This window comes from Mesoplodon bidens, assembly GCF_964165515.1.
Source record: "Mesoplodon bidens genome assembly, chromosome: 13".
NCBI classification, from domain to species: domain Eukaryota; kingdom Metazoa; phylum Chordata; class Mammalia; order Artiodactyla; family Ziphiidae; genus Mesoplodon; species Mesoplodon bidens.
In genome coordinates this window covers 24,186,536-24,206,516 of record NC_138169.1, presented here as the reverse complement: position 1 = coordinate 24,206,516, position 19,981 = coordinate 24,186,536, and the positions used below count along the sequence as shown (strand labels likewise).

At 49.1% G+C, this 19,981-nt stretch overlaps 1 protein-coding gene across 2 annotated transcripts in view; it reads right to left on the bottom strand.

The window, feature by feature from the left end:
- OSBP2 (oxysterol binding protein 2) overlaps positions 1 to 14,355 on the bottom strand; it is a 158,442-nt gene extending 144,087 nt beyond the window's left edge. Inside the window, exon 1 of one of the 2 annotated variants that reach the window (XM_081251648.1) lies at positions 13,669 to 14,355. In XM_081251648.1, the coding sequence (XP_081107774.1) occupies positions 13,669 to 14,327 (659 nt within the window). In that variant the 5' untranslated portion in view covers positions 14,328 to 14,355. The remainder of the gene's footprint in view (positions 1 to 13,668) is intronic. The other variant, XM_081251647.1, reaches the window with a different exon arrangement.
- Between the last annotated feature and the right edge of the window lie 5,626 nt (positions 14,356 to 19,981).

Below are 19,981 nucleotides of genomic sequence, written 5' to 3'. Positions count from 1 at the left end.
TGACAAATGTTATTATGAGAAATAAAGCCCTCTAAGGATACATATTTAAGATTACACTACTGACAGCTTCTGAACAGGCAAGGGTGGGCTGTAGCAGACACTATGTGGCATTTCCCTTGTCCTCCTCTTAGAATAGGGTTGCCAGGGACTTCCCTGGTGGCGCAGTGGGTAAGAATCCGCCTGCCAATGCAGGGGACATGGGTTTGAGCCCTCGTCCACGAAGATCCCATATGCCGCGGAGCAACTAAGCCTGTGCGCCACAACTACTGAAGCCCGGGCGCCTAGAGTCCATGCTCTGCAACAAGAGAAGCCACTGCAATGAGAAGCCCACACATCGCAATGAAGAGTAGCCCCCGCTCGCCACAACTAGAGAGAGCCCACATGGAGCAACGAAGACCCAACGTAGCCAAAAATAAATTAATTAATTAAAAAAAAAAAGAATAGGGTTGCCAGATAAAATACAGGATGAAAAAAACAGTCCTAAGCTAAAATATATAGTACAATTAAAAAAACATGGGAGGGGCTTCCTTGGTGGAGCAGTGGTTAAGAATCTGCCTGCCAATGCAGGGGACACGGGTTCGAGCCCTGCTCTGGGCAGATCCCACATGCTGCGGAGCAACTAAACCCGTGCGCCACAACTACTGAGCCTGCGCTCTAGAGCCCGCGTGCCACAACTACTGGAGCCCACGTGCCACAACTACTGAAGCCCGCGCGCCTAGAGCCTGTGCTCCGCAACAAGAGAAGCCACCGCAATGAGAAGCCCATGCACCGCAACGGAGAGTAGCCCCCGCTTGCCGCAACTAGAGAAAGCCCACGCCCAGCAACGAAGACCCAACACGGCCAAAGATAAATAAATAAAATAAATAAATTTATTAAAAAAAAAAAAACATGGGAGGCCCAGTTAAATTTGAATTTTAAATAAACAACAAATAATTTTTAGTATATCCCAAATATTGCATGGGATATACCTATACTGAAATTTTATTTATTTATTCTGAAATTTGATATTTATCTGAAATTCATATTTAACTGGGTATTCTATATTTTTATTTGCTAAATCTGACAAACCTACTTGGAACTTTGCCCCAGCCCCACTCCCAGGTGGCCTGAGCAATCATTTTTTTTTTTTTTTTTTTTTTTTTTTGGTGGTACGCAGGCCTCTCACTGTTGTGGCCTCTCCCGTTGTGGAGCACAGGCTCCAGACGCACAGGCTCAGCGGCCATGGCTCACGGGCCCAGCCGCTCCGCGGCATGTGGGATCTTCCCGGACGGGAGCACGAACCCGTGTCCCCTGCATCGGCAGGCGGACTCTCAACCACTGCGCCACCAGGGAAGCCCTTGAGCAGTCATTTTTGACCCAGACCTGTTCCCAGACTCCAGTTGATTAAACTTGGCCAAAATGGAACCAATCCAGTTTTCCTTCACAGAAATTGGATTAAGGTAGTTTGACAGCCTCTGCTGTATTGATGGTTATACCTGTAACTCACGAACTCAGGAGCTGTAGGCAGCAGCCACCTTCTGCCACATGGCCCAAGGAGCAAAAAAACAGAACAGACTGGACTACAGGGAGGAAAATAAGAAGTAAAGCAGACATCAGAAATGAGAAAAGTGTGCAAACTGCCAGGCAGGCTTTGTAAAACCATTCTGTGGTCTCACAAGAAAGCTTTTTTTAGACACACACACATCGCTCTAGTTGCTCTGGAAAGCTTTTGCTACTTGTCAAAAAGCCTAAGAAATCAAGACAATTGTAGGCTTAATTCCTGGGCTCAATATGTCCCATGTTATTGATTTGAAGGGTAAAAATTACTAGGAAGCCACTTTGACCTCAATTGTGGGTCTAGTGATCAAAGTGGTACTGCTGAAAATGTAGTCTCTGGATCAGGTCTGGTCTGTGCATGTCTGCCCTGTTTCCTTGGGACGCTCCCTCTGAGGCAAGCCAGCCTCCAGGGAAGCAGTCTGGCTGCTCTGAAGTCACCATGCAGTAAGGAAGCCCAAACCAGCCATGTGGACAGAGCACAGGGAGAAGCCCTGAGACTCTATGGATTGAGAGAGGTGCCCAGCCAGCCTCCAGATGCTCCAGAACCTGCCATTCCGACCCCAGCCACCAGCTGACTGCAGCCCCATGAGAGGGCCCAAGCCAGAACTGTACAGCCAAGCCCTTTCTGAATTCCCAACTGAGAGAAACTGTGAGCGATAATAAAACCATTGTTGTTGTTTTAAGCCTCCAAGTTATGCAGCAATAGATAACTGATAAGCCTAGTGCACAGGGGCAGCTGTCCTTGCCAACAGTTTCACTGTTTAGCAAGTACCTGATCACAATGGGACGAGACTAGCTTTTCATGAGGCCTCCAGAGCCAGCATTCCTGCTGTGTGGTCACATGCAGGGCCCAATCCTGAAGACAGGTGAGCCAGACAGGGTATCTCCTGAATGAAGGTAACAGGTGGGGAATCAAGAGGGGGCAAAGGCCCCCCAACCATCCCTTCTTGAGGGAGGCTGCCCACTCACAGGTCTCCAAGTGGACCAGGGACATACCTAGCCCAGGGAGAGCTGGAGGGATGGCTTGTTTGGGTGGAAAGACAGTCAGAGCTTCTGACACTAAGAGGACAGACTCCGGTGGTGTGGAACTCCAGAAAGTGCTGGATTCAGATCTCAGCTAGGCCACCCACTAAGCGATGCCACTGCAGTGGGACAAACCCTGGCTTTCTCAATTGTCATCAGGACATAATAACTACCTTTCTCCCTGGGTTGTCATCAAGTGGGATGACACACGCATAAGCACCTTATACACCATTAAGCACTGTTCAAATGTGGTCATTATTAGAATCTAAGATAGAACAGAGAAAAAATACAGGGTATGGTCTCCATCACCATTTTCATCTCATGCATTGAATTTTTCTTTGATGAACCAAAGACCTTAAATATAGATAGGACAGCCTCTGCCCAGCTCATGAGGACATGTGACAAATAGAACAGCGAGGTTTCATACCTCTGTCTCCCCTCTTTTCAAAGATTCCTGCAAGTCAAAGTAGGCTGGTGTCAAGGCCAAATCCTGTTTCCATATGCTTCATCCTAGCACCAGCCAGCCTCCCAGTCAGAGTATAGTCAGAAATGGCTGACTCCAGGGCTGAGCCGAGACAAGTTCAAGAAGAGCCTAGAACATCTTTTCAAGCGGGACATGGGAAGCTATCAATACCATCAGGGTCCTTTCCAGAGGACTCCAGAGCCAACTGAAGACACCCCCCTACTAAGCAAATTTAAGGCAGGATAATACAAGCCTCATTAAGGGCTACATGGCATTTATCCTGCCTTTCCTGTGTGAACTGTATCCCTGAGTAACCAATGAGTAGTAGATGAGGGTAAGTTTCTCTTTATAGAAGTATTCCTTCTAATAAATGAGGAAGAATGATAGAACTAGGTTAATCTAAGACTGATTGTTACCACCTGCTAATGTCATAGACCTAGAAGTCACCAGACATTATGAGCTCCTGATGGAAGAACACATAACCACCTGATCAAGTTTCTAGATCTATCTACCAAATTAAGGAACTACAGAGGACACAGGAACATGTTAACCTACACCAGGAGGATGCAATCAGCAAAACCTAGACTGTGGGACATTCTATAGGTAGACCTTATTTAGGTCCTGATACAAACAAATGTATCAAAAAACCATTTATGGTGGAGGGAGGGATAGATTGGGAGTTTGAGATTGACATGTACTGTACACACTATTATATCTAAAATAGATAACCAACAAGGACCTACTGTAAGCACAGGGAACTCTGCTCAGTATTCTGTAATAACCTAAATGGGAAAAGAATCTGAAAAAGAATAGATACTTGTATATGTATAACTGAATCACTTTGCTGTACACCTGAAACTAACACAACATTGTTAATCAACTGTACTCCAATATAAAATAAAACATTTTTTAAAAATTTATGACATTTGAGACCATTGAAACTTTGAACACTAACTGGATATTTGATGATAACAAGGAATTATTGCTAATTTGTTTTAGTTGTAACAAGTGTTGTGGATATGTTTTTTTAAATCCTCATCCTTTAGAGATACATACTGAAATATTTACAGGTGATGTGTGATATTTGCGGTTTACTTCAAAATGGTGTGGGGTGGGGGCACTGAGATGAAGCAAGATTGGCCAGGAAGTTAATAATTGTTGAAACTGGATAATGGGTATACGGGGGTTCATTATACTCTTGGCTACTCTTATATAAGTTTTAAATTCTTTATAACACAGAGTTTTAAAGGTAAATGAAAACAGTGAGCTCTCAATGTCATCACATCAGGATAAGCCTCAGAAAAGGAGCTGAAAAGCTGGGCCATGTGTAGCCCGCCGTGGTCACTCCATTTCCTAGCAATTCAGTGACTCCCCCTGAGCTACTGCTATAGTCCAGGCTGCATGTTCATGGTCTTTATAACATGCAGAAGGATTAAAATTACAAAGTATCTTCTATGGGAAAAAAAAACTTCACTGAAATTTGAGAATCCACAAGTACAAGGTGCTATGCCCAGCCCCTCAGGGGACACTACAGTGGGAAGACACAGCCCCATGCTCTGGTGGGGAGGAGACAAACCAACATCCAGCTACCAGGGGTACACGGCCAAATGACACAACACACAAAGGGGCATCAGAGGAAGGATGGTTCTTCCAGCCCAGCTCACGGCAGGGGAATCCAGGCAGGTCCAGGCTGAGATGACCTGGAATTAGACTGCTCGGCTAGGATGTCTGCAGCAATGAGGAGGGTTCTCCTTGCTGCAGGGGGTGGCAGGTGCAGGGGGTGGCAGGTGCAGGGATCTGGAGGAGAGAGTGAAAGGCACGTGGTTTGCAGAGGGGGAATGAGGCGAGTTGGGCAGAAGAAGAGTCAAGGCTAGAGGAAGGAGGGTGGGGGGACCCAACTGGGAAGCGCAGTGAGTGGTGAGCCCAGGGAAGCCACAAACTATAATTTATACTTTAGGAAGACAGCACCTACTGCTGCTTCAAAGGACCACACAATCTGGCAGGTTCCGATGCAAGCACAGCAATGCCACCTGCCCTCTTCTTGGTTTAGGCAATGGCCCAGCAATGCAGATCAAATGGTGTGAGTCGAGATTGTTAAATCAGCATTTGAGGTGCAGAGCTGTGGCTGAGCACATGACGAGGTGCTGAGAGGAGTGAAGCTAAGTGATCAAGACTCCGAGAACACTTAAAAATGGAAACGGACGTGGGAAAGAGTCGTTCGTAAAAGAAGAAAAGCATACAGCACCCAGCATGACCCTAAAACTCACTGACAGTTTGCTTCCTGTGTGTGATGAGCCTCCTAAAGCCACATCTGTGTGGTGACACCTGGCACGTGACTCACCGCACATGAAGCTGCCAATTTCAAATTAGTTCAGGGGTGTTTTCTACCATCTCCTCCTCTCCACGTGTCAGTATCCAGAGTAGTCTTCCAGGAAACAGGCCCATTTCCCCCTTATCTCTTTCCCCCTGGGATAAGGAGATATTGATTTTGGTTTAAGGAACCTCACATCCTTTTCACAGGCCTGTCTTTCTTTATTGACATCATTTGCCAACTGCATCCCAGAAGACTACAGGCGGTTTAAAAGCCGCAGGCTTGAATACCCAGCCCCTGGGAGGCCCCACGGCACTGCGCCTGAACCCGCTGGCTCTTACGGACGGAACAAGATGGATGCAGGCCTCCCTCCTCCACCCAGTGGGCTGATGACAGTACCTGTGCTTGTCTCCCACGCTGCCTTGTACATTGTTGGCCCTCAATGACTGATACAACCAAAGCTGCTGTATGCTTGCTGTCACAATGTTCTAGACTGCTCCCTGGCCCCAATCTTAGAATAACAGACCCTCCCTGAAGAAGGTAAAAGGGTCAGCAGGAGCTGAAAAACTCACACCAGACACTCCACCAAAGGCACAAAAGGGAAGGTCCTGCGGAGGAAGGAGGTCTATGTGGCGAGTGTACCCTTGTCACTTGCAAACCTGAGCCACCAAAGGGCCTCAGGGGAGGTCTAGGTCAGAAAAGTGCCTGAGAAGCAATCAAGGGCCAACCACGTGGGCAGAGGCCCCAAAGAGAAGGCCCTCAGCACACAGAGCAGCGGACCACGAGTTGTGTGAGACGCCCTGCAAGCCTGGCAGGAAACAAGAAGCCCCTCTCCATGCAGAGCCAAGCGGAAGCACTTGCTCTCCTTGAACCAGAGTGAGCGCCGGTCTTGACCTGACTGACGTCACTGAAGTCCACAGGGAGGAAGGAGGTGAGCCGGAGACTGCTCATCCTTTGAAAGGCCTGCATCCAAAGCTGGCCCTAAGAGTCTGGATTTGGCAAGCTCCTGCAACACCTCGGGGTTCCCCTAACCGGTAAGCGTGACGGACTACACCCAAACTGCTCGTGCAGACAATGTGTGGTCCATGCTACACACTTGCTTTCCTTCTGGGAGCCTGGACTCTGGGACCGTGCCAGGCAGAGGGTACCCACATGACCAGACCCCCAATAAAATCCCTGAGCACTGAGTCTCTACCGAACATCCCTGCTTGGCAACCTTTCACACGTGTGTCACAACCAGCTGCTGGAGGAATTAGCATGTCCTGCATGACTTCACTGGGAAAGAAGCCCTGGAAGCCTGTGCCTCGTTTCCCCAGATTTCATCCCATGCCCCTCTTCCCTTTCTGCTTGTGCTTTGCTTCCCTTCACTGTAATAAAGCAGGCTGCGAGCACACCTCGAGCCGAGTGCTGGGAGTCCTCCCAGTGGGTCACTGAATCTGGGTTAGTCTTGGAGACCCCAACATGGCACCCCAGCAAGGAGTCTCCCCGATGTGAGGTGGGTGGGTGCCTTAGCACCAGCTGAGTCAGCAGGTTGGTGCTGCCCACGAGTTCCCACTTCTTCCCCCATTTAATAGGACAATAAGGAAGAGGCTGCACTCCTCACCACAAGCGTGAACTGGAAATTGCTCTGACACCACAGAGAACCTCGAGAACCTCATGTTTGTGAGGGCCTGTTATACAGTTAGCTCTAACATTTTAGGGCAGAGGCCTCACCTCTGACACACTGCCTGCTTCCCACAGGGTCCTGCACATATAACACATGCAAAGCAAACTGTCGGGTGCACATGAAACTAGTTTAAAGAGCTCTGGGATTGTGAAAAGCCCTTTTAAAAGCTTTATCTTTACACCCCACTCATCCAGTCACTGCCACACTTTATGAAGTGACAAATCATCCTAGGGACACAGAGACAACATGCACAAACCCTTGTAACCCTATGGAAATACAAATGAGGACCACAGATACAAGGTTGTTGGTTCATGGAGGAGCCTATTTCAACACATTGAAATCTGTCAACATAACATATCCAAGTAATCTGCATTTCATAACTATCACTTTTCCAGCACCCCTGGCTAAGCCGGCAACCTCCAATTCATCTTGCCAATCTTATTTCAGCAAACAAGTTTTCAAAATTGAAAACAAATTAAGAAAAGTCCGAGTTTGGCACTAACATATTTGCGTTCTGAAACCCCATAAAGTTGCAGGCAATTCTCATTCATTCACTCACTCATCCATTCAAACTAACCAAGCTACTGAGGGTATATCAGTGGCAAAGCACCGTGCTAGGCTTCATGTAGAACACGAAGAAGATGCCAAACTTGGCCACAGTGTCCCTTTGGCACAAAGCTGTCTGCAGAGATGCCCCTACACAAACCCTGTAAACTCCCAAAGGAGGAAGATGTGGTCCTTAGGTCAGTCTGGGGCTACTGTGGATATTTCAAATGGGAAAAACCCAAAGTGGGGGACTGCTAACACAGGGGATGGAACTGTTGAAAGAGATGCCTGGAGAAGACAGGCAAATCCAGGGCCCTCAGGGCGGGAGGTGGCACCACACCAGGGACCCTGTCCAGGGCAACAGCTGGAGGCTGGGGCACCAGCTCAGCAGAAGGCAGACCTGAGCCAGGATGTGGCGCTAGGAATGGGGAGGAAGGATGGATGAAAGGAAGGAGACAGGCAGGGCTCAGCAGTTCCACCTGATGTGGGGTGAGGCAGGTAGGAGGCAGTAAGTATGACTCAGAGGTTTTCAGCTATTCATAGAAAGAAGAAGGTCAGGAAGCGGAGTGGGTTGTGGGGGAAAATCATAATTCTTGTCACTAGACCTTGCTAAGAATGCACTGTGCTTCTCCAAAACACTCTGCCAGTCCACTCACAGGCTCTTTGCAACACCCTTGTGTTAAACGTTAAAGAAACGGACTTCAAACCAATGTTTACACATTATCAACTTGGGCATTCCTTTTCAGCCTCCTACCTGGCCTCACAGTATGAAACACTGGATGATGTTTCAAATTAAAGCTGAATCCAATATAATAAGGCCACCTTCTGAGGTGGAAACCCCAGTGGCTTAACCTGAAGACTTGCACCTTCAACTTCATGTTTTCAGGGACATTTTGCAACTGGATAGTCTTTTCCATCTCCATCCTTCAAGCATCACCTAAACTGATATTAAAAATACCCCCTGGTGGGCTTCCCTGGTGCTGCAGTGGTTGAGAGTCCGCCTGCCGATGCAGGGGACACGGGTTCGTGCCCTGGTCCGGGAGGATCCCACATGCCGCGGAGCGGCTAGGCCCGTGAGCTATGGCCGCTGAGCATGCGCGTCCGGAGCCTGTGCTCCGCAACGGGAGAGGCCACAACAGTGAGAGGCCCGCATACCACAAAAAAAAAAAAAAAATACTCCCTGGTGGTCCACTGGTTAAGATGCTGTGCTTTCACTGCTGGGGGTCCAGGTTCAATACCTGGTCAAGGAACTAAGATCCCACAAGCTGTGCGGCCAAAAAAAAAAGCAGCCACAGACAAAATGAATGAGCTTGACTGTGTTCCAATAAAACTTTATTTAAAAAAAAAATACTGTCTCCATGAGAGTTTGCCTTTGAGAGTTGGCCCCACTGGAGGAAGGAGTACTTGATCCATCCTAGAGGCAAAGATATCTTGGCCACCACCCCAAAGTGGGCCCAGCTCACCATATGTTCAGTGGGCTTCCTCAGCCAGAGGACTTTCAAAACTTACTTTCACTTGACTGTAGCCTTCTTTCTTAGAGACCCACACTAACTTCTTTGAGCCCTTCCTTGCTAACTGGCTTTGCCATTCCTACCCATACATCAGTCTGAACAATAATAAATTAAAACAAAACATTTTTGTTTCATATTTTGTTTGAAATCATTTCCTGGGAAATAGATGTCATTTATAATGTCGCCAAACAGGCAACTTGTATACAACAAAACAGAATTTTGTTTAATCAAATCAATCTTGTCATTAATGTGGATAAAACTTATGTTTGAAACACTCTTTCCGTAAGGACTTGCTGGGGCTAATACCTTTGAAAATTCTGCATCATTTATGAATTCTTCCATGTTCCCTGGGAGATGAAATTTTTTTAATGGGAACTAACAACCAAAAAAGACCATATTCCCGCAAAACCATATTCCCCTTATTGGTATTCGAATATTCAGATAGATATGGGATTAAGAGTGCCAGGCAATGAAATAAGAACCTGGTCTCCTGTATTTATATTCCTAGCACATTGTTGGAAAGAAGTAAAAACCTACCAACAATTACCCAGACCTCCCAGAAATACTTTCCATATGTGACAGTATTTACAAAGAGCATCTTTTTATTCTTGATAATATAAATTTACTAAGCCCAGCTGTTGGCACTATGTACTTTCTCCCTTAGAATAAACTTGAGCAATCGAATGAGCTTTTCCAGCAAAATCTAGGGCGGAAGCACTCGAGGAAGCGATACTTAATGGAGAAATTCTAATCCAAACCCCCACTGATTTTCTATCAAAGTAAAAATAATGGGGATTGAAATGCAGCTCAAGACTACAGTGCAATAACCATTTAATTGGCAAAATCAATGCTGACAATACCAAGTTCTGCAAAGGATAGAGATCCACAAAAATCTCTTTATTTCTTGCCAGTGGGACTATAAATTGACACAACTGCTTTGGAAAGGAGTTTGGCGTTCATATTCTCCACAACCCAGTGACTTCACCCAAGAGGAACGCCTGCACGTGTACAAGCATTTTTGTAGTCACCCATCAAGAGGAGCATGAATAAGTAAAAAACTGTGCTCACGTCCTGGGCTGTTATAAAGCAGTCAAAATTAGTCCCCCCAAATCGTATGCTGTACAATATGCTTTTTAATAAAGTTTCAAATGGTTGAAATGAACAATGTGTTGTTTTTTTAAAATTGCATATAGGTTAGATAAAACTAAATAAAAAGAAAAGAAAGTGGACGATGACCAGGATTTGGGATGATGGTTATCTTGGAGGGGGGAAGGCTAGAAGATGGGATCAGGGAGGGAGGACAAGACACGTGCCCTCATTTTCTCCAAACACCAGGCTTCACTTAATTAAAAGAAAAAAAATTAGAGAGTGGTCTTTCCAAAAGGGAAGCTAGCAAGAGAAGCAGCTCTGATTCCTTCCCCAGCTGTCATCCCAGGACTAAAGCTGACTCTACCTGACCCCTAAGGAAAGGAGATCATGAATAAAAGTTCTCTCGTTCTGTTTGCAGCTCCGAGCACCTGAATTTGCCTCTATTCCAAGCACACACACTTGGAGAACTACTGAGAACTGGGGGTCTGGGGCAGGTTGGAGGAGGTGACCCATGCCCGGCGCTGGGTGCAAATGGACCCCTGGATAACCTGTGCTGTCAGAACTGGGAGCAGCAGGCCCAAAGGGGGCTCAGTCCTTGAGCCCAGCAGGCAGGACAGCCAGGCCTGGTCTGGAAGGCAGGATTCAGACCAGAAGCAGGGACAGGAGAGTGGTGTCAAACATCTGAAGTGCTGCGAGGCCCGAGGAAGAGCAGACCAAAGCCGTCTTCCAGAAGGCAAAACTGGAGTGCAGGGAGAAGTGGTGATTCCAGCTCCACCTCGGAAGGGTCTTTTCTGCACTTGGAGACTGACTCATCTCCTGTGGCACTGGAGGCCCAGCCCACAAGCTGGGTGCCTCAGGATACACCATTAAAGTTTGCTCCTTTGGCCTCAGTTTCCCTTCCTCTAAAATGGGAATGAAGACATCTTCGTGGCCGGCCTCACTTGGGGCTAAAGGAGGGAGACGGCTGTACAAATGTCAGGGATCATTCATCCTACCCAAGTGAGTCGAGCAACAATTCTGCCCACCTTGGAATCTAGAAATGTCCACAAATGAAACTACAGAGCTGGACTGTGAAAGCACACAACAAGAAAACTTGTCCCCACCCCCTTCTCCCCACAAAACCAGTATTTGTCCCCACAACCTTATCAGCAAGCAAGAAGAATTTTTCTTAATTACCCAGAGAATCTGCACTTTTGAGATAATCTTGAAATGCTAACTGTCTATACATAGTTATCTTAAGAAAAAAAGAGGGGCTTTTTTGCTCTTCCAATTAAAATAAAACAAAAATACATAAGGTCAGATTTTACTTCCACTAGAACTAGGTCTTCCTGCCACTGTGGGACCCTAGACTCATAAACATTACCTTGACCTCAACTACTGACCCTTAGTAGTACCTGGTGAAATGCAGATAACTCAGAAATGCTGAACTCAAGGATGAATAGGCATTAGGACACACATCTGGGACAAGCACAGACTTTGGAGTGCAAAGGGCCTAGGTCAGAATCTCTCTCTACTGCCTACCCTTCCCAGTGACTTTGGACAAGCCACATCCCTCTGGCAAACCTCAGAACTCCTCATTTGTACAATCCTGGAACCCACCTCACAGTGTGATTTCAAGGATGAAATAAATGAACATAACATAAAACAGAGAGTGTGGTCCACAGTCAACATGCCCTATGTGTTATGTCCCTTGCCTATGAGACAGAGTGACACTTATTTATAGCAAATCACTGATGATCCCCATCATTGTATGCCTTGGTGAAATGTTTACACACCTGATGGAGTATGGGAAGTGGGATAAAAACACCATTTGGAAAAGGATCTCTTTTTGCTCAGTTGCCAAATTCTAAGAACACTCTGTCCTGTGATCTGTATGGTGCAGCCAAGTGGGCCAAGGGGCACCAACAACACCACATGAGATGAACACGTTAGAAACACAGGTCAGGGCTTCCCTGGTGGTGCAGTGGTTAGGAATCCACCTGCCAATGCAGGCGACACTGGTTCGAGCCCTGGTCCGGGAAGATCCCACAAGCCGCGGAGCAACTAAGCCCGTGTGCCACAACTACTGAGCCTGTGCTCTAGAGTCTGCGAGCCACAACTACTGAGCCCTTGTGCTGCAGCTACTAAAGCCCTCGCGTCTAGAGCCTGTGCTCCGAAACAAGTGAAGCCACCACAGTGAGAAGACCGCACACTGCAACAAAGAGTAGCCCCCGCTCGCCACAACTAGGGAAAGCCTGCGTGCAGCAATGAAGACCCAACACAAAAACAAAATAAATAAATAAATTTATAGAAACACAGGTCAGCTTTCTCCCCTGCCAGGAATTAAAGGCAGTGATCCCCACTTCGAGTGGGAACCATCACTTAAGTTCAGTGGAGCTCCCAAGTTCTCAGTGGCATCACAGATTCAACTATCCTCTAGAAGCTGTGCTCCAAAAAGGCAAGGAAGGACCATATAAATGCTCTGGTGGTTGACCTGAAGAGATACTGCCCAGCCGAGTGAAGTGAGCAGTGACCCGAGCTTCAGCAAACAGAATGGCAGGGCCCTCCTGTTTGCAATGACAATGGAGCTGTGCTTCTCAAACTGTGGTCCAGAGCAGCATCACCTGGGAACTTGTTAGAAAAGCTGAATCTCAGGCCCCTCCTACACCCACTGCAGCAGAAACTCAGCAGGGGGGCTGAGCACTTGATGTTGCAATAAGCCCTTCAGGGAATTCCAGTGCTCACTCAGGTTTGAGAATTGATAGTATAGAGTGATCAGAGATCTCAAAGTTTAAACCAACCATCCCCAGGAAACATACCTAGACAGCCTTCAGGATCTTTCCCCCTTTGAATCCATTTCAGTGGAACACAGTGTTAGCTACCTCACCACTGGACTTCACTGTTGAATCCCACACTGCTTCTAGAATAAGAAAGGCCACAATGGGATGCTTCCTGGTTCTCCGCTGAATGACAAGATGGGCTCCTGAAGGGCAGAAGCCACGTCTGATGCATCTGTGAGCCTGCTGTGCCCCCAGGCCAAGGCCCAGCAACCAGCAGGCACCAGGAAAAGTGGGAAATAGTCTGACCAACTGAGGAGGGAGCAGGAGCCCTTCCCATGAGTGGGTCCCAAGGACTGAACAAGGTTACTGTCCCCCTCAGTCCCTAATACAGTGATCTTAGCTCCTGAACCAGAAAGCTCCTGAATCAAGGACTTTGGGGCTGACTCTGGCTGGCTGCCCCAGGTCCCACAACTACCAGGACCAGAGGGGTCCCGAGGTCCCAAATCACTCCCTCACTCCAACGTCACTGCTCACTCCCTAGACCCAAGCTTGCCAGAGGTCATGTCCACAGGGGCTCCCCTGCCTGAGGTCAGGGTCCCAGCCCTTGAAGGTTGGCCAGAGGCATTATTTCTCCTGCTGGAGTGCGAGTTCCCAAACATCCCTAGGCCAGTGGCAGTGCCCTCCAACTCTGGATGCCCTCTGTCACCATGGCTGCAGCATCACCACCCTCCAAACTCAGCCAACCCACCCTGACACTTCCATACCTGTAGTAAGACAGGAGGCCGTTGCTGAGCACGAACCAGCGGCGCTGGTAGCCCTTCAGGTAGTTGGTCCACTTGAGAAGCCAGCCCTTCAAGCTGTCCAGAGGAAGTGAAACCATCGGGAGAGCGGAGGCAGTGCCACTCCCTGGCACTGGAGCCCCAAGATGTGTCTTCACCTGCCCTGGTCGCAGGGTCTTTGATGCCAGCAACGACCCGGACTCGAATTTGGTCAAGGGCACGCTCCCCACTACTGGCCCCAGCGCCAGCACCTGCTCGGATGGGGCCTTGGTGAAGGGCCCAGCCCCCAGGCTTGAGCCCAACTCTTCCCGGGGCCCTGACCCGGTCCCCAAACCCTGCAGCAGTTCCAATTCCTGTTTGAACCCTGGCCTTGGCTCAGACATCTTCCTGGACTCAGGCTCCGATCCTGGCACCGGCTCAGAAACTGGCTCCGACACCTGTTCTGACACCAGATCCCGTTTGGGCTGGGGCACCGCCTGGTGCTGAGGCTTCTTGGGCTCCGGCTCGGAGCCGGGCGTGGAAGCGCTCATGCTCGGCGCCGCCGTGTGGCAGGACAGGCAAGGGACAACGGTGAAGAACGACGAGAGCCCGCGGGAGCGGCCGCCACAGCCACCGCCTCGGCACAGAGCGGCCGCTTTCCCCATGGAGCCCGCCGATCGGAGCGCGGCCGAGCCAGGGGGAGGAGGGAAGCGAGAGGCGGAGGCCTGGGGCGGGGCCGGGGGCTCCGTCACAAGCGCGAGGCGGGGGCGCGCGCGGGTCTCTCCGCTGCCCGTGCGCCCCGCGCCGCCTTCGCCAGCGTGCTCCTGCACCCTGGCGTGCAGCGGGCTGGACTTGGACCCTCGTCCCTCCCTTGCGTCGCCAGCACCCGGCTCCGGGGCTGGCCCTTGGAAGGCGCCCAGGAAACGCTTGTGGGGCGAGAGCTCGGCGAGCGGAAGGGACGGCGCGCTTCGAACCACCATCCCTGCCTGCGCCCCAACCCGTGCCAGGCGCTTTGGGAACAATGATGAATGCGGAGCCCGCCGGCTCCCAGCGCAGCTCTGTTCGCGGGTCCCGCGCCGGAGCTCCCCGCTTCTGACCCGGGCAGGTTCGCTCCCCCAAAACCCAGAACATGCGCCCGAAGCGCAGGGGCCCAGCCGGATGACGCTAAAAGCTGAGGAGGACGCCCACCGCCCCCCATGGCAGCCATTACCTGTCTATGGGTCCCTCCCGCTGCCACCAGGCTCAGGAGCCCGAAGCCACCGCCCCACCACCACCTGGGCCAGCTGGCCTCTGCTTCGGCCAGGGCACTTCGCCGTAAGTGGCAACATAGTTCAGGCTCTCTAAAGGAATAGAGAAAGAGTTTAGTAAGCCGAGCGTTTTAGTACAAGGAACGCATCCAAAAGCGAAGTTCTTGGAGCTCCTGGACATCCCTGGGTAATCTTAGCTGGCGGTCTGTGAAGATGCTGCAGTAGACTGTGGAGTTTTACCTGTCTGTGCATTTTCCTGGGGGAAGGTCCCTAGTTTCCATGGGATTCCCAAAGGAGTCTGTGATCCCAGAAAGGTTAAACATCACTGATTTTAAAGGATCTATCCCGGGCTTCCCTGGTGGCACAGGGTTAAGAATCCGCCTGCCAATGCAGGGAACAGGGGTTAGAGCCCAGGTGTGGGAAGATCCCACATGTTGCAGAGCAACTAAGCCTGTGCGCCACAACTACTCTGGAGCCTGTGTGCCACAACTACTGAAGCCCGCGCCTAGAGCCGGTGCTCTGCAACAAGAGAAGCCACCGCAATGGGAAGCCCCTGCACCGCAACAAAGAGTAGCCCCCACTCTCCGCAACTAGAGAAAGCGCACGGGCAGCAATGAAGACCCAACACAGGCAAAAATAAAAATAAATAAATATATATTTTTTAAAAAAACAGGCCAGAAAAGTTTGATCAACACCATGTTTTTCATGCCATTGCATTTAAGCATCTTGGGGTGGGGTGTGCAAGCTCCGTTTAGCCACAGCTCCCACCTCTGCCTGTTGTCCTAAAGCCACGTGCACTGACCTCCCTGGCCCCTGAACACATGTGAGCTTGTGATCACCCCAAGAGGTTAGAACATAGTTTTCTTTAAAATATTTAACTGGTTTCTAAAACTTTGAAATTGTAATGCTTGCACTATATAGAACTGAAGTATACAGGATATATAATGAAAGAAGAACTCCCCTCTTCCTCCTCTCTGGGGCTAGTGTGTTGATAGTTTCTACACATCTTTCCAGAAATGTTCTAAGAGAACAAGTCCTTAAGATGAAGTGTATGGTTTTCATAAATTATATGTAAATTTTAAGTGTAAGTGCCGACTTGTGGTAGGTTTCATCATAATCTTAAAGGGGTCCATGATCCCTCCACATTAAGGACCACTGACACTGAGACTTTTAGCTCAGGGTATCTGACAAGAACCCATGTTTGCCTTCCATCTTTCTTGAGACCCAAAGAGACCCCACTGAAACAAAAGTATAAAAAATTCCAAAAGTACTAAGCATTCAACAGCAATAGAAATAGAAAGAAGACTTTATTTAACAAATGTTCATTCAATTCATATCATATGCCAAGTCTTCTTCTATGCCCTGATGATTGAGCAGTGAAAGAAATCTGACAAAAATTCCTGCCATCCTGGGTTTACATTCTAGTAAGAAGAGACAGAAATATACCAAATAAATCATTTAGAAGGTGACATGCCATGGAGAAAAAGAGAACAGTTAAGAGGGCTTGGGAAGGCCATGTTGGGGGTGTTTCAATTTTAAATAAAGATGGATCACTGAGGGAATTCCCTGGCAGCCCAGTGGTTAGGACTCCGAGCTTCCACTGCAGGGAGCACGGGTTTGATTCCTGATCGGGGAACTAAGATCCCTCATGCCGTGTGGCATGGCCAAAAAAAAAAAAAGAAAGAAAGAAAGACGGATCACTGATGAATGAGAGACTTCAACAAGTGCTTAGAATATGGAAAGAGGGTGAGAACTCTTATGAGCAAAACAGGTGGAAGCAGCAGCTGAGAACATTGTCTAAGTCAGCTAAAGAGGAGGTAGGAGCCAGCTGGCTTGAGAGAATCCAGGGAAGCTTTGGGCTCAAAGTCAACAGGTTATGGCAGAGGGTAGGAGTGAGAACAGGGAACTAAAATGGGGGGGTTTTATTCCTCAAACAGGTTTGTGAGCCCATGGGTCTCTTGTATTATTTGTATGCCGTACACATATTTTCCAATATCCTTTCATATCTGCTCAGTGCATAATAAACAGACTCACATACAACCTGGAGCAGGGACGGCGGGGGCGAGGGTGGGGGTTGGGGGGGTGGGAGGATAACTGCTCCAACCCACTGCCCTACCCCTCTCTACACTGAAGTTTGCAAAGTGCAGGTAACATTTCTCCCAGGCAGAAAACATGTCTCTTCTCTAAAGAAACTGAATGAAACACCTGAGGTCAGCAAGGGCTTGCATAGTGGATGTTGGCACCACAGAACACAGCCCTCCTGACTCTGCTATTTCTCATTCTGCCCTACTCAGAGCTTCCAGCCAGATATTCTCATTCGGCAAAGGGACAAGAGGTAAGCCAGATCTAATTGCATAACAGCAGAAGAAATCTACACCGGCTTATTTTACAGGGCACTTGCTAAGGGGCATAGAGCTGGAAAGCAGCTGACCTGGGATTTGAACTGAGGCCTTCCTTCCAAATTTGTGCTCTTAGCTACATGCTGCCCTGCTTCCCTCTTAGCTTGTGCATCTCTTTTCCTGAGTAAAGGAGACACAAACCAGCATCTACATTTGTAACTGTGGCCACAAGCTGACCTGGATTTTTCTGGCTTTGCTCGGGGCAGGAGTTGCTCCCATTTACTCAGCAGACATTTATGGAGCATTATGTGTGCAAAGCTCTGTGCCACATCTCAGGCTTGAGAACAGAAGGAAGTGCAGACATCAACCACCAGCACCACCCCGCTTGGAACAGTTGCAGGTTAGAGAGCTGAAGCCCAGAGAAAGGTTACTGGGGGAGACAGGAGGTCCCAGTCAAGGCCTGCTCCTGGCCCAGCCCCCTGAGCCCTCAAAGCCCTGCAGAGTTCCCGAGTCAGCGGCTGGACCAGGCTCTGAATTGTAATACCCGAGTAACACTTCCCGATTCAACAATGGGCTGGGCTGGGATGCATCCATCCTCTTGTCTGTGCTAGGGGTCGCCAGGAATTAAATGATTTGATCTCCCTCCCAGGCCCTGGCTCACAGGTATGCGCCTTCCAGCAGATCCCAGCTGAGTGCACATGCGTCTGCTGACCCCTTGTGGTCATTGTGGGATCTGTGCTGGTCCAGCAGTTGGGGCCTTGGTTGCACCTCTGGGACTTTCTGCCCTGGTGACTTCACTTCTCAAAGCGCTTTGCCACCACTTATCTCGTGGGGTCCTCCCTACAATCCCAGGAAGTGAGGAGAGCCAGGATTCCCATTCCCACTTTACAAATGAGTGGCAGCGCCCTGGCATCCAGTCCCAAATCCAACACTAATTCCTTATCTGACCTTGGCAAGTCAGTTCCCCACTCTCTGCCTCTATCACCCGTTGACGAAATAAGAGAAATGGCCTGCGTGAGGCAGCTCTGAGGTTTTTCCAGCTCCCCAAACTCTCAGCGCGGAGATGTGACTTGCTCAAGGTTGGAGTGAATCAGGGCAGAGGCACTCCCAGTCGGGAGGTCACCCCACTTCCCCACAATGATTGGGAGAAGTGAGAGGTGTCACAGAAAACAAGAAAATCAGTTTCTCCACCTTTGTGTTCTGATTGTGGGGTGAAGTGCCACATGGACAGATGGATAAGTGAGTGGATGGGTGGATGGGTATGTGGATAGATAGATGGGGTGGATATGTAAGAACTTTGGGATCACTCTTAGCTGCAACTGCCCCCCCTGATCCCTAACTGCCCCTATAATTCTAGCTGCCTAGCCCCTTGGTAGGCTGCTCCACGTCCACCTGCTGGGATCTGAAGCCACTGCCCCTGCCTGACAGCCTGGAGCTGGGACGTGCCATGAGGAGAATGAGTCCTCACCCAAGAATTCCTCCCTACCGTGTCACTGACCACATGGCCAACAGTGGTAGCCTAGGAGGAAAGTCAGGACCCAGGGTCATGAATCGGCATCCCTCACAGAGCAGTTCCTGCAGCTGACAATGGCTGAAATTGAGGGCAGTGCTTGCAATGAAGCCGAGCACCACTGGGACGGCCGGGTGGCGTGGAAAGAGCACGCCTTATGCGTCTCACACCCTGGTTCAAACCTAGCGACTCCAAGTAAGTTCCTTAGCCTCTCTGTGCCCACCTTAAAAGTGGGCGTGATACCTGAAGAGTACAGTTGTGAGGACTGAATGAGGTAGGATATAAAATGCCTTGTGTGTAACAGGTGCTTGGTAAACAGAAGTTCCCTCCCCTTGTTCCAGGTCATGGAGAACTTTGGAGAAGGAACTAGGTCCATTGTGCACCTAGCGAGATTTTTAAACTGGGAAGGCTTTTCAAGTACCCTAAAGGAGTGACGTGCATGTGGTGAAAGGGGAGGAGGGAAGGAAATGTGTCTTCAGCAAGAATTAAAGGTACACCCAAAACACTCAATCCCATTAAAAGAGTATCATTCATCTGCCCCCTGCCATCAGCATGGTTCTTCAGACACAAAGGATATTCCACAAAGGTTTCCTGAGGACAAAACTGAAAACATCTTTACATAGCTAATGGGCAATGGTCAGGACTCCTGTGTTCTGTTCTTCCACTTCCTGGGTGGGCATGTGCCTCATCCACAGCTAACACAGCCTAACTCTCCCTAACAGTCTGTCCATCCCAGAATGGGTGACAAGTGCCCCTTAGCTACCCGGTAGAAGGGGGACCTGGAGTTTAGTCCAGCTCTCTGTGAAACAGCTAACCTCAGGTAGCTGACAACACAGCTGAGGCTCCCCATCACCATCTGTGAACTCATGCTCCCGAGGGCTCAGGGTCCCTAGCCTCCACTTCCAACTAGAGTGATAAAGATTGGGAGCTTATCACATGGCACTTAGGAGATGGTCTTTGGATGAGACAGGCTTGAGGTGGGCTTTGTCACTTACTAGCTGCCCAATCTAAGGTGGGATTCTTGCTCTCTGAGCCTCAGTTTCTCATCTATAAAACGGGGCTAAGAAAATTACTTTGTTGTTGGGAGGAATCAATGACTCATGTCTGAAAAGAGCTGAGCCTTGTGCCTGGAATATGAGCGCTCAATAAATGTGAATATGTCAGTGGTTTTACTGGAATGGGCTTCCAGGTGAGACTTCACTTGAACTAAGAATTCCGTGTGT